Genomic DNA, 14,417 nt, shown 5'->3' with positions numbered 1-14,417 from the left:
ATGAGTATGCGAATATTTTTTTCTAGATTTAACTAAGGTAACGAGCTTTCAAAGTGACAAGAGACGCCACTAAGTAACTTCCTGGCCCAAAGCCACACACCGAAAAGGTTTTGAAAACAGCTTCGGGCCCCTCCTAGCCTGACTTTGAAAGCAGGTGTGGGACGCATGCGCCCGACCCACCGGTTGACCTCCTGGTGGCAACCCAGATCACGGACCTTCTTCCCGACAGCCTGCGAGGGAGAAAGGGAGGAGGAACGGAACTCTCGCGAGGTCTTTCGAGCGCCGGCGGAAGCAGTAGACACGTGACTCTCCTAGGCGGCCTTCGTCTTCCCCCCTCCCCCTTCCTCGGAAACCCGGCCCCCTCACCCCTCGCCCACCCCGGAGCCGCGGTAATGGACGGTTTGGGTTCCGGAATTCCCTTGGATCCAACCACTGATACCGGGTCGGCAGGAGCGACGGAGTCCGTGCTTGGCGGCGAAGGCAGGGGGCGGTCAAGATGGGGGGGGAATCATCTTCCTCCACCTAGGAGGGAGGCGGGGCGGAGAGGGGCGCTGGGGAGTGGGGTGGGGGAGGGAGGAAGTCACGTGGGGCGTGCGGCGCGCGCTGCGTGCGCGCGGCGCCTCATCCGTCGCCCCACCCCCTCCCGGCGGGGCGGGGCTGGGGGGCTGGGGGGGAGGGGCGTCAAGATGGCGGCGGGGAGGTAGGCAGAGCCGGACGCCGCTGCTGCCGCCGCCACCGCCGCCGCCTCCGCTCCAGTCGCCTCTGGTTCTTCAAGCTCTCGCCACCCGGAGAAGCTGTTCCGGCGTCGGATCCCGCGGGGAAAGTAAGTCCTCTCCTTAGCCCTTTTCTACCTCTACACTCCTCCCGGACAGCCTCCCACTCCCACCCTCCTCAGGGGGCCGTGCGGGGCCGGGCTGGGGGGGCCGCCACCTCACCCCGGCTTGAGGCCTCTCTCGCCCCTCGCAGCCCCCTCAGCTGCGCGCCCTGGGGGCCCTCGGGGGCACGGTCCCGGCGGCAGCCCCGCCGCGCTCGCTTCCTCCGCCCGTCAGCGCCGGGCCCTGCGGTCGCCGCGCGTGGGGCTCTCGGGCCCCGGGGGCCCCGCTGTCCCGGGCCGGAGGCACCCCGTTTGGCCGAGGAGGCAGCGTCTGCGGACGCCGGCTCCGACTCCGACTGGGCCGTTCCCCCCCCCTTGCTTCCGCGGCTCGACCCGGGGGCTGCGAGGTCCCGGCCCCTCAGGAAAGTGAGCTCCGTAATCCTTCAGAAGTCCTCCTCCCGGACGATTGTTCCGGTTCAGGGCGAGTGCGGGAGGCGACAGGGTCGCCCCAGATCTGGACCCCCGCACCTGCAGTTTGCTGATTACCTCGGTGTCGGGGCGATGGGGACGGTACGTGGGGCACGTGGGGCCACCTTCACGCCTCACCCGGTGATTAGGTTAATTTTGCCTCGAGCTCGCTCGCTCGCCTCCTGGATCCTAAGTAAGCATCTATGTGGAGGGGAAAGGCGGTTGGAAATTGGCTTACTTTGAGAGTGTTTGGCGTAACGAGCATCTAAAGTTCCCCAAACCAGTGTATGCTGGTGGTTTCCCAGAAGTGGTTTGGGGTCGGTTTAACCGCTGAGGAGATTTGGATGTGCCTGAACCCTTGTGATTGTTTCTTTCCTGACCCTGGCATCCAGCTCCTCCCCTTTCCACCCCGGCTTTGTGTTTCTGTTTGGTTAATGTTTGCGGACCACTAACTTGATCCTCGTACAGAGAAGCTCTTTTTATGTGCGTGCTCCGTTTACTGTGGGAGGCTTTTGTTTTGGGGAGTCGCTGGTTGAGAAACGTGGGAAAAGAACGGGCGAGAAAATGAGAGTCAAATAAAGCAACGTTTTTAGCCATTGAATTGCCCAGCCAGTTGTAACCACACCCGGAAGTTTGTACTAAACACGTGTTGATGAGAGAAGGTTAAAAACTGGGTCCCCTTTGACCTTTGAAAGTTGATTATTAGCAGTTTATGTTGAGTTAAATGTTTCATATTCTTTAGGCAGCCAGAATTAGAGACGGAATAGGGTTTCTAAAGTGTCGGCCAGGAGGGTCCAGAAAGCTGTCAAATCCCTAGTTGCTCTAGCGCGGTTCCTCAGAATAGTTGCAGACAGTTAAACCAGATAACAGTGCGGAGGGATTCCATTTTTTCCCAGTTATTTACCGCAATCAGAACTGCTTGTCATAAGCAGTGGGGAAAGCCTTCATCACTGCATAAAAGATAGTGTGTACAGAATTTCTAGGATAAAATGTAGAATTTGCTGCTGCTGCCTTGAGTGGGACATTAGTTTTGCAATCAAGGGAACATTTTATTTTCATGTTTAAAGAAGTTGCTTCCAAAGTTTATCTTACCAGAGAAGACATCTTTACTCTTTTCCTCTGGATTCTGCTTTTTATCTCCCAATCTAACTTTATTCCCAGTCTAATTTTGTTGCATACAATCCTCCAGAATTTAAAATAAATTTTATTTTAGTTGCTGGGTAAATGTTAAAAAGGGAGGCTTAGTGAGTGGCTTACAGATCGTAAATTCATCATCCATTCATCCATCCATTCATTCATCCATCCATTGAATGCTCTTATGTGTCAGTTTTACATGTTTTAAGGGTTTTGCTGAGATTACTATTTAAAAACGTGCAGTATGGAGATTCTTTTCATGCTTTTTTAAAGTCTTTTTTTGCCTCAAAGACTTTAGGTACAGATAACATTTTGGCATTTCTTAGTCTCTAAATTGAGCTTTGATTTGAGACTTGCCGCCTTGCTTGTGAAGGAAGACAGCACACAGGTCTGAGATCTGCTCTTAGCAAGATACCTGACTTTTCGTGAGGCTCTGTGGGTTCTTGTGCTTTGCCTGCCAAAAATTGGTGTAAAGATACTTTCCGAGAGGAATTGTTTTCCATTAAATAGACAATTAATAACCAAGATGATGTAATCCTTAAGTTTTTGCAGTTGTCTTTTTTTTATGCTAATTGACGGATCCACTTTGATGTGGTTGAGCTTTACTAAGTAATAAGGACAACCTTGTGATATCACTGAAATTTTCTGTAGATGGAAAGAATAGGCTCTCGAAGAGCAGGAACTCTCTTCTATGAAAAAAAAATATGGTATAAAACCTGTCAAATTAACTTGCTTATTTATCTCTTGGGAGACAGTATATAGCACAGAGCAGTGATTTTCAAACCTTTTTTACTGCATTCCACAGTAAGAAATGTGTTTTACGTTGTGACCTAGTACATAATGCACGCATAAAACTCAGTTTCGTGAAATAATGTTTATCCTCTCTGCGTGTGCTGCATTAATTCTGTCTGTATTTAAAATATTTGAATATTCTATATTTGAAATATTTAAAAATACTGGTCATGACATACTTAAATTATTTGACAACATTGTTGTGACCAGCAGTTTGAAGAATACTGGTATGGAGTTAACAGCACAGAATCTTGAGGGAGGGGGGCCGCGGGGCGTGGGGCGCGTGGTATCAGCCCTCCTAGGTTTGTAATTCTGCTCCAAGCTTGCTTTGTTGTTACCTTGTTACAGTTCATCTCTCTAAGCCTGTTTCTCATTTCTGACAAGGGAATAACGGGTAGTTTTTACTCATGGATTATTTTGAGAGTTAAAGAATTCCAGCCATATAGTGAACGTTGAGAAGACTAGCCATCTGATTTTGATGTTGTGATCGAGAAAGTAGTCCCCCCCACCCAACTCTTTCTTGGGCTTCTTTTTCAAAGCAGTTTTGAAACTTGTATATAATCTGCACATTCCTTTTTGATTCCATTCTTCCTATAGGTTTTGCATTGAGAGTGAGGGGAGGGGCACTTTACTGAGCAATCGCTGCTCGGGGAAGTAGGTGTTAAAAAATACAGATTATATCCTTTTAGGTAAAGAAAATCCTTTTTAGCAAACTTCTTTATACCTACCTTCCCTTCCTCCTGATACCCTTAAGGAACCAGCACTCAGTAGACACTTAATGAATACTTGTTGATGGACTTAACCAGCTAAATTCTAAGTGGATCATTATCCTTCAAATTCTTAAGCCGAGTGCCAGTCATCGACATCCAGGCTACATAAAAACAAAGTTGGGTCAAAAATTAGACATGTTTAGCACTATTAAGTAATGAGAAAAATCCTTTTCAGGCAAAGATATTTCTTTTTTTAAAAAATAAATTTATTTTATTTTTTGCTGCGTTGGCTCTTTGTTGCTGCACGCGGGCTTTCTCTAGTTGTGGCGAGTGGAGGTTACTCTTGGTTTTGGTGCACGGGGTTCTCATTGCGGTGGCTTCTCTTGTTGTGGAGCTCTAGGGTGTGCAGGCTTCAGTAGTTGTGGCACGCAGGCTCAGTAGTTGTGGTGCACAGGCTTACTTGCTCCACAGCATGTGGGGTCTTCCCGGACCAGGGCTCGAATGCGTGTCCCCTACATTGGCAGGGGGATTCTTAACCACTGCACCACCAGGGATGTCCGGCAAAGATATTTCTAAAATGATATTATATGTGCACATTTAAAGATGTCTACCAGTTTCCTCTAGATACGCTAATTGATTAGACATATTGGATGTATGACACTTGAGTAAAAAGGGTGCTAGTATTTTATAGAACTAATGTGGAAGTTAATTAGTGAATAAATTGCCAACAGGTAAAGTTTGTTTTCTAGATATAAAGTGTTGTATCAGCAATTTGAAGGAAAACATTTTTTGAACATTATAGTAATGTTTATCAACATGATGGTTAATAGTAGCTAATATTTATTCCACGTAGTGTAATATTTACTCAACACAGCAATCCTGTAAAGTAGGTTCTATTTTTATTCCCATTTGAAGATGAGGAAACTGAGTCACAAGTCATTACTTAACTGTGTTACACTACTTAGCAGATGATGTAGCCAGTATTTGAAACCAGGTTTTCCCCTTGACTTCATAGTCTCCTCAGCCTCTGTAGTGTGCTGCTGCTGCTGCTGCTGCTGCTGCTGCAGATACATCTCTCGTATCTGCCCAGAGCTATAAAGGTCTGCTTCGGTCTCAACAAGAGGAACCTTGTCCTTGTTGATAGGTTTCAGTGTTGGTATTCTCAGTGGGAACTGTATCCTTTCATTCTTCTGATTGGCTGTGGTTTCTCAGGATTCTCTTCCTGCCAAGGATGTCTCTTAGTTTCTCTCTACTACTGTGTCATTAGTCCTTATTTATCATAGACGCTTTCACGGGTGTACTGTTTTGAATAGGTGATATTTTCAAATGTATTTATGATAAAAATGGAACCTTTTTGTTGTCCATTGTTTGAGATAGAATCACTCTGTGGTTAGTAGTTAGCAGTTCTTTTGCACCTAACAGTGCTTGTGTTTACATTATACTTAGTGGGTTCAAAGTGAAAATGCTTTTTCCCTCTCAGGAATAAATCTTACTTGTTTTTAAAATGTGGGGAAGGTTGGATAATACAACCTTTTAGGGGCTCTGTCAGCTTGAGCACTGAAATTCTGTGAGTCTGTAATATTGATAGTTTCAGAATAGGAATATGATTAAATATTAAGGGTTTTGCTTAATGGAGTTAGAGAATGGCATAGATGTGTTCTCTCTATCCCCTCCCCACTTCTCATGCAAAAAAAGTGCAAGTAGGGAATTTGTGCCCAATTGGCTTGAGAGAAAGGATCCTTAGATTTTATTTGTGTGTAAGATGTATATAAAATTAAAATCTCTTTCATTAATAGCTCGTAAAAGACAATGTCTCTTACAGGCATCGTCAGTACTAGGTCACTGCTCAGATCAGAGGGTCTCAAATTGTGATTCCTATGCATTTTGAGTAGGTCACTGATAATGTTACTTATAACTGTGGCCATCATTTCTTATATGGACTCCAACAAGTTTATTCCCCAAATAACTCTCTTCCATGATATTTTTGTACTTATAATGCTAATTGTTCAGAAAATATATTTCAGAAAGCTCTCGTGAATTCAGTAACACATGGATTAATGGATCCCTTGGCCTCCAAGCTTTCTGTGGTCTGTAGTTTAGGAATCATTGGTTTAAAAGAATGTGCTTTTGTTTCAAATGTAAATAATTATTTCCAATATTTACTTTAAAAAAGATGACATTTTGATAGTTTCAGGAATTACTAATCTAGGTCAAAATTAGCCATAGCAAGTGGGCTAAGACCCTGTATTCCCATAGGTCATTGGTCCTAATGAAGTATTTTATAGATTGAAAATGTTTTTAAAGCGTTGGTTTGCTCTCTTGGTACATATTTGTACTATGTACTAGGATAGTAGCTTGTAAAGTGTGGTCAACTATGTATTAGAAAAATGGATCAACTTTTTTTTTAAATAAATTTATTTATTTTATTTATTTATTTTTGGCTGTGTTGGGTCTTTGTTGCTGTGTGCAGGCTTTCTCTAGTTGTGGTGAGTGGGGGCTACTTTTCGTTGTGGTGCGTGGGCTTCTCATTGCTGTGGCTCCTCTTGTTGCGGAGCATGGGTTCTAGGCACACAGGCTTCAGTAGTTGTGGCACGTGGGCTCAGTAGTTGTGGCTCACGGGCTCTAGAGCGCAGGCTCAGTAGTTGTGGCGCATGGGCTTAGCTGCTCCACGGTATGTGGGATATTCCTGGACCAGGGCTCGAACCCATGTCCCCTGCATTGGCAGGCGAATTTTTAACCACTGCGCCACCAGGGAAGCCCCAGAATGGATCAATTTTATATTAAACCCATATTGTGACATTTCTCCTTGTCTCCCCTGTCATCTGGTTCTTTCATACTATTTCCATCTTGTTGTTTAATACTAATTCTCCCCTTTCCAGTTTTAATCTCAGACAGGCGTTTATTCCAAAGTTAAGTATTGAAACTTCACAGGTTACCAATATTGACTTCTTGATCTACTCATTGGAAAGAGAATGCGTGGGCTTCGGGAATTTGAACAGTCTAGATCTGGGTGTGACCTTGGGCAGGTAATTTAAGCTTTTTGAGCCTCAGTTTCATTTCTAGAATTATAATATTTATCTTGCTCAGGGTTGTCATGGGCTAGTGATGGACATGAAGAGCCTGACACTGTGCCAGGCTTGTACAAGATACTTAGTCACTGTCAGTTCCCTTCCCTTCCCATCTGCTCAAAATGCTTTCTTCCTTAGACTTCTTTTCTTTTCTCTGAAAAATTTTGGGGAAATCTCCTTTGGGCTATCCTTCCTCTCATCCTTTAAACAGTGGGTCTGCCCTTCGTTTCATTTCTGGATGTCTGTGGTTTCCACCTTAAACTCACTCGTATTTCCTTTAGAACATCTTTGTAAATGATGTACAAGCGACGTAGACCTACCTAGTAGAGAATTTCTCTATGAAATGTCCTGCTTTCATCTAAAACAGTGGTTCTTGTATGTTGGGAAGTCGTGGTCATGGTATTCTTGGCTAACAACTTTTTTTTTGTAGGACATAATGAAACATTTAATTGCGTTGCACAGTCTGAGAATAAACGGATTAGCTGAAAATTAGTATATATGTAATGTGAAATTAGTTCTTTGAGAAAAACAAGTAGTCAGATTTCTCATAATTATGTTTGTGTATATAAATTGGCTATTTCAGATAAATTAATGAGAAAAGTTAAAATTAAGAAAGCTCTGTTAAACTTTTTTTTCCCTACAAAATGGATAAAAATCTATCTTAGTGGTAGAATACTTTGATTTGGCTCCTATGAGTACAGTTGGAAAACCCCAACTGAAGGTGTATTTGCCTGCTCGAATTAGGCATTTTTCCCCCTAAACTCCATATATCTCATCTTTTAGGTCTCCTGGGCTCAACCTTTTTCATTTTCTCTTGGTGGCTTAACTCTGATTATCCATCAACTCATGCTTTTTTGTGTGTGTTTCATGTTCTCCCTTCCATTTTGAGCTTTTATTTAAACTTAGTCTTATGGATTCTCCTTCTTAAATATTTTGGAATCCATTCCCCCTTCTTTCTGTTTACATCTTACTGTTATAGCACATCATCTTTTTCCTGATCTGCTGTAGCAGTTTCCTAAGATGTCTCCCTGCCTTGGTCTTACTCTACCCATTCTCAGTTTGCTTCCACACTGCTGTGGAGTAATTTTTCTAAGTCACAAATCTGACTATGTCTTGCAGTCCTCTATCTGAAAACGCTTTAGTGACCCCTGATCCTCACAGGATTAAATGAGCTCTCTAGCATGGTGTTCAGAGCTGTGGGCAAAAACTTCTTCGTCTCTTGCCATCACCTTTGTGAACCTCGTATTTTTTTTTTTTTGAACCTCGTATTTCTGTTCTGAGCTTCCGTACCCATGTTGAACTACTCTAGCCATCTTTCTTAGAGTGCCAGCATCATTCGTGCCCCCATAAGTTTGAATGCACTATCCAGAAGATCCTTGTCTACCTGGCAATTTCTTACCTGAGAATTGGCTCCATTGTCATCTTTGTAATCTCTCTCCCCAGGTGAATTCAGCATTTCCTTCTCTGTTCCCATGGCATTTTGTAACATATACTCTTTCTGTGATTTACATACTTTTCTTTCCTTTCCATCTTAATGTGAATTTCTTGGGATCAGAGACTATTTCTCTTTCATCCTTTTTTTGCCTGCTGTGTAGCAGGTTCTTCATAAATATTGAATGAATGGATCTGGTAGAAAATGTTGGTTTATATTTAGAAGAGAGTTAATTGTCATTTTAAGTTTTTTATGTTAATATTTAATATTTTGTTCTAAAGATGGTGGAGCCAGGGCAAGATTTACTGCTTGCTGCTTTGAGCGAGAGTGGAATTAGTCCGAATGACCTCTTTGATATTGATGGTGGAGATGCGGGGCTTGCAACTCCAACACCTACCCCTCCCATACAGCAGGTAAGAGTTTTCCAAAGCCTCTGTAAAAAGTGAGTTTTTTAAAATTTTATTTTCTATTATAGAAATAGGTATTGTTAAGCCTTCATTTTAAATATGCATGTGAATATTACTTTTATGTTGAGTATTAGTCTTTATTCACAAAGTGGAAAATACTTGGCAGTGAAAATCAAGACATTATTTTCTGCTTTGATATATAACGTAAGAGATGAATTGCTTAGAGTTATTGCGGGAGGATCACTAATCTCAATATTTGTCTTTGTACTTTATAGGAATATTTTTCTGAGGTTTCACTATACACATTCTCTGAAAGCAAAAATAAGATTCTGGTGTTAGCGTAGTTTAGTGAAGATGTTATGCTTGCAAAGATTGTTATTTTATACCTGGTATCAGTGATTTTACATTCCATTTGAATGTAAAGCTTGAAAACTTTTTTTATTTTAATAAAATAAATACATCTCTTGTTCTTGAAACAGAATTCACTGCCGTCATTCTTTATTTCTTTCTCTGATGTTGTTTTCTCTCCAGTCAGTGCCACTTAGTGCATTAGAACTAGGTTTGGAGACTGAAGCAGCAGTTCCTGTTAAACAAGAACCAGAGACGCTACCTACTCCAGCACTATTAAATGTTAGGGTAAGAATTATTTAGATTTGGCATTACTATGAAAATAGTTCAGGGTTGTAGTAAGAAAATAACCTTTAATATGAAGTAGTTTTATTTCACTAGTTCTGCTTTTTGCTACTTTTTTCCCAGTATTCTATCTACTCTCACCTCCTACTTTATAAAACGTTTCTTTCACTCTTCTGGTAGTTATGTTGATCAAAAGATTAGGGGGAAAAAAACCCCCATTTTTTTAGGTTATTTATTGCAAGTGATAGAAAATTCATGAAGTAAAGATGAACTACATGTTAACCCACTACACTTTTCATTTTTACTTGTTTATTTCAGCTTTTGTCCATTTGTATATGTAATTTTTATGTGATTGTTATTGCGCTTTAAATGTAGAGTTCCACTGACCTTGCTTTAAACATAGCAGTTTTCGTTGTTGCTGTTGTTACTGTAGGCTGGGCTGCACGGCTTGTGGGATCTCAGTTCCCCAACCAGGGATTGAACCCGGGCCATGGCAGTGAAAGCCCTGAATCCTAACCAGTAGGCCACAGGAAACTCCCTACGCATAGCAATTATTAATTTAAGGTCTAGTGGTATAAAATTATTAGACTGGTTAAAATTTGATAACTTTTGATAAATTATTGTTGAGAGTTACATTTAAAATTAATAGTAATCTAGAAGATTCTTGTTAGAGAAGTCATGGAGAAATAAATAATTTGAAGGGGGAAGGAAGTAGAAATAGACTTAAATTTATAAAAATACCTGTGTTGTACTTTACTTGGTTGAAGTCACAGACATTTGTTATCCTCAAATCTTGACTTTTTTTTTCATTTTTGTCCAACTCCTAACTCCCACCCCACAACTATAAAAATAAAATGCTATGTAGCTTTGCCTTAGGCTCAAAGGAAGCATCCGCATTATCACTGATATTTGTAATTTACCTGGGTGGATCATTCATGGGGCATAGGAATTTAAAACTCTGCTTGGTGGTCTTATCTTATTAAGTTAAACGTTAGTATAGTCTGTATGATAGCAGACAAAGCATTGGACAGGAATCATAGAATGTTAGAAATGGAAAATGGTCATCAGAGAGCCCGGGCCTCCAGAGGTAAAGTGATTTGTCTAAGGTTATCTTATTAGTTGGGGGCAGTGCTGGGATTAGAAATTATGTTCCTAGTCCTTGTGTTATGTAGGGTGACTATACATCACAGCTTGCTTAGGATACTCTCATTTTATGCTTGCTGCCCCCAACACCACTACTGTACCTTCTTTTTCTCAAATAGTGTATTTTAACTAGGTAGTTTATATCTAATGATATTTATTAGAACCAAAGTGCCAGTGGTTGGGTAAGATTCTTAATAAGTCAGTTTTAGAGTTTTAAATGGCCTATTGTGTTTGTGGATATGGGTTGCATTAGAGAATAAAGAATTTTTCACAGGTGTGATGTATATGGTTTTCTTTTCTAGCAGCAGCCTCCATCTACTACAACATTTGTGCTGAATCAAATAAATCAGCTTCCGACTTTGGGATCTACAATTGTAATGACTAAAACACCACCTGTAACCACGAATAGGCAAACCATCACTTTAACAAAGTTCATTCAGACTACTGCAAACACACGTCCTTCAGTCTCAGCACCAGCAGCACGAAATGCCATGACCTCTGCACCTTCAAAAGACCAGGTTCAACTGAAGGACCTACTAAAAAATAATAGTCTGAACGAACTCATGAAACTGAAGCCACCGGCTAATATTGCTCAGCCAGTTGCAACAGCAGCTAGTAAGTCTTTTTGTTTTCAATAGTGTCAACTGCTTGCCTTCATTAAGATATGTCAGTGTGTTTTTAAGGGTTTGCTTAGGTCTTAAAAGAAGTAGTCATGACAGGAGATGATATCTGCATGACTCTGTGGACTTAACAGTATTTATGCAATTCAAGGGAAGCAAAAATTTAGAAGCCTTAGCCTTAAACTTTAAAATGAAGTGTGGAATTATCAAGTGGCTACGTGAACACCATGAGATCTCAGTTTTATAAATTGTGAATAACTGGTTAACATTTTTCTCAGTCACTTAAATCAGTGCTTTTCAAGCTTTATAACTGTGAGTCACTTGGGGATCTTTGTACAAAAACAGAATCAGATTCAATAGGTCTGGGATGGGGACCAAGATTCTGCATTTCTTTCTTTTTTTTTTTTTTTTTAAATTTTTATTTATTTATTTATGGCTGTGTTGGGTCTTCGTTTCTGTGCTAGGGCTTTCTCTAGTTGTGGCAAGTGGGGGCCACTCTTCATCACGGTGCGAGGGCCTCTCACTATCGCGGCCTCTTTTGTTGCGGAGCACAGGCTCCAGACGCACAAGCTCAGTAATTGTGGCTCACGGGGCCCAGCTGCTCCGTGGCATGTGGGATCTTCCCAGACCAGGGCTCGAACCCATGTCCCCTGCATTGGCAGGCAGATTCTCAACCACTGCGCCACCAGGGAAGCCCAAGATTCTGCATTTCTGACAAGCTTTTTAGAGGTGCTGTTGCTGGTGGTCCTTGGACCATGCTTGAGGTGTAATGGGCTTTAAACTGATACTTCACTACTTTAACTCTTACAGTTTTATGATTTTGCTTCTCATTAGCTTCATTGTATGTCGGTAGTCGTGTTTTTTAGTAAGTTTTCTTTTAAAATATATAAACTTTCATTGTAATGAAAATGAATAGTAATTCACTATATTTTCTTTGAAGAGTGAGCACTCAAAATACTTCTTTAATAATAGCTTTACTGAGATAATTCACATACCATTGTACCTTTTAAAGGGGTACAATTCAGTGGATTTTAGTATATTCACAGAGTTGTGCAACCATTACCACTAGCTAATCCATAATGCTTTAAGTGTAGGTTTAGATCTAAAGAGAAAAAGCTCAACAGTGGTTTGATCACTCTTTTTTAGGAATTCATTTATGCATAAAGAATGTAAATTTTACAGTTAATTTTTCTTCTCTGGAGTGGCTTTTTTATTGCTCATATATTCAACAGATATTTATTTATTTATTAATTGCCACACTGTGAGGCATGTGGGATCTTAGTGCCTTGACCAGGGATCGAACCCATGCCCCCTGCAGTGAGAGCCCTGAATCTTAACCACTGGACCACCAGGGAAGTCCCTGTTCTAGGATTCTGAGACTATGGCTGGGAAGAAAACTGTTGAAATCTCTGCCCTCATAGAGCTTGCATCTGAGTGGAGAAAAACAGACAATAAACAAAATAAATAAAGTATATAGTATGTTAGGGGTAGGCACGTGGAGAAAAATGGAAAATGGAATATGGGGCAGGAATAGGTTGTATTTAAGTGGAATGCTTAGAGGAAGCTTTGTATTTAGTGTAGTAAGGTAATTTTAAGGGTAAAAGAGAATTTTTTTTTTAACTTTGGCTATATCAAATTTTAGTAGTATAGTTTTAGAAACTGAAAAATGTGAACTCTTTTTTTTCTTTTTTGGCTGTGCCACTCGGCTTACAGGATCTTAGTTTCCTGACCAGGGGTTGAACCTGGGCCTCGTCAGTGAAAGTGCCGAGTCCTCACCACTGGACCACCAGGGAATTCCCAAAATGTGAACTCTTAAGAGGGATATTCTTTCCTTCTTTTTTCCATTGAGCTAAATAGTATTTGACTCCCTGCCTGGTGATTTATACTAATACATAACATCTCACTGGGCTCTTGGAATGAGGTGCTGGGTATTGAATAGAGAGTTCCTCCTTCCAAACAGCTGCTTTATTTTTCCAATTGAGAGAGATAAGTTTTAACACCCGATATATTTTGTAGCAGAATTGATTGCTGGGAAGTTCTAATGTGCTTGTGTTTATAGAGTAGAGGGCCAGGGACTTCACTGGTGGTCCAGTGGTTAAGACTGCACTCCCAATGCAAGGGACCTGGGTTCAATCCCTGGTCATGGAACTAGATCCCGCGTGCCACAACTAAAGATCCCGCACCCAACAACGAAGATCCCGCATGCCGCAACTAAGACCTGGCTCAGCCAAATAAGTAAATAAATATTAAAAAAATAATAATAAAGTAGAGGGCTGGGGCATTCTAAAGGAATGAGCAAGGAGTGTTTGTAGGTGATGCGGAACTAACTTTGTCTTCAGTGACAAATGCAATTAAAAATACCAGATAATCTAATCTTTGAGTCCATACCTTTGTGCCTTATGGCTGTAGTTTTACTCTTAAGGTTATTGTCCTGAACTGACTGGAGCCTGGCAGCTAGATGCCCATTGAGAAATCATTTTAACTGTCTCAGGATTGATTTCCATTCTTTGCCATGGAGAGCAGGACCACGGCCCTGACCTAGCTGAGGTGCAGGACAGCATCTGGAATGGCTCCTGGGAGACTTAGGGGTGATCAGCAGTTAGTAGAAGCTGCTTTTCATTAAAGTCTTTGGATTTAATGAGGAGAAAGACTGCTGCTGTGCCATCGTGAGGAAAGAGTTTAGAGAGCAAAACAAAACAGCTTTGGAGCTGACCGAGTAACATCTAGTACAGTAACATCTCCCACATCCAATATAATACTTCTTAAAAGACAAAAGACTGCAAGTCAAGGCCATCCTTCTGTGGAAGGCTGAGAAATTGTCAGACTAGACCAGGGCTGAAAAAGAAACATGGTAAGTGAATGCCAAAGATAAACTAACTTTTGTGTTGTAGGAGAGGGTCATCTTTTTACTGAAAGGGAAGAATGTTAAAACTATGAAACTGCAGAGAGCGAGGTTTTGCATGTTCTCTCTCTCTTTTTTTTTTTTTGGCCGCCCCGCATGGCTTGTGGGATCTTAGTTCCCCAACCAGAGATTGAACCCAGGCCCTCAGCGGCAGTGAAAGCATGGAGTCCTAACCACTGGACCACCAGGGAGTTCCCTGCATGTTCTCTGCCCCTTTTGGAGCCCTTAGCCCTTCAGGTTGCTCTTTGGATTCTGATCTCTCAGTTGAGCTCCAGTCGTGTAACTCTTTCTATG

The 14,417-nt window shown here is 41.7% G+C and overlaps 1 protein-coding gene across 5 annotated transcripts in view; it reads left to right on the top strand.

The window, feature by feature from the left end:
* The first annotated feature begins 659 nt into the window (after positions 1–659).
* Positions 660–14,417, top strand: part of SBNO1 (strawberry notch homolog 1) — a 59,525-nt gene continuing 45,767 nt past the window's right edge. For 2 of the 5 annotated variants that reach the window (XM_082353843.1, XM_082353841.1), the window contains exons 1-4: positions 660–823; positions 8,700–8,831; positions 9,357–9,461; positions 10,904–11,216. In XM_082353843.1, coding sequence (XP_082209969.1) covers positions 8,700–8,831; positions 9,357–9,461; positions 10,904–11,216 — 550 coding nt within the window. In that variant the 5' untranslated portion in view covers positions 660–823. The remainder of the gene's footprint in view (positions 824–8,699; positions 8,832–9,356; positions 9,462–10,903; positions 11,217–14,417) is intronic. The other 3 variants (XM_082353842.1, XM_082353845.1, XM_082353844.1) reach the window with 3 other exon arrangements.

Source organism: Balaenoptera borealis (genome assembly GCF_965194805.1).
Source record: "Balaenoptera borealis genome assembly, chromosome: 14".
In the NCBI taxonomy this organism is placed as follows: Eukaryota; Metazoa; Chordata; class Mammalia; order Artiodactyla; family Balaenopteridae; genus Balaenoptera; species Balaenoptera borealis.
This window is presented reverse-complemented; position numbering and strand designations above follow the sequence as displayed.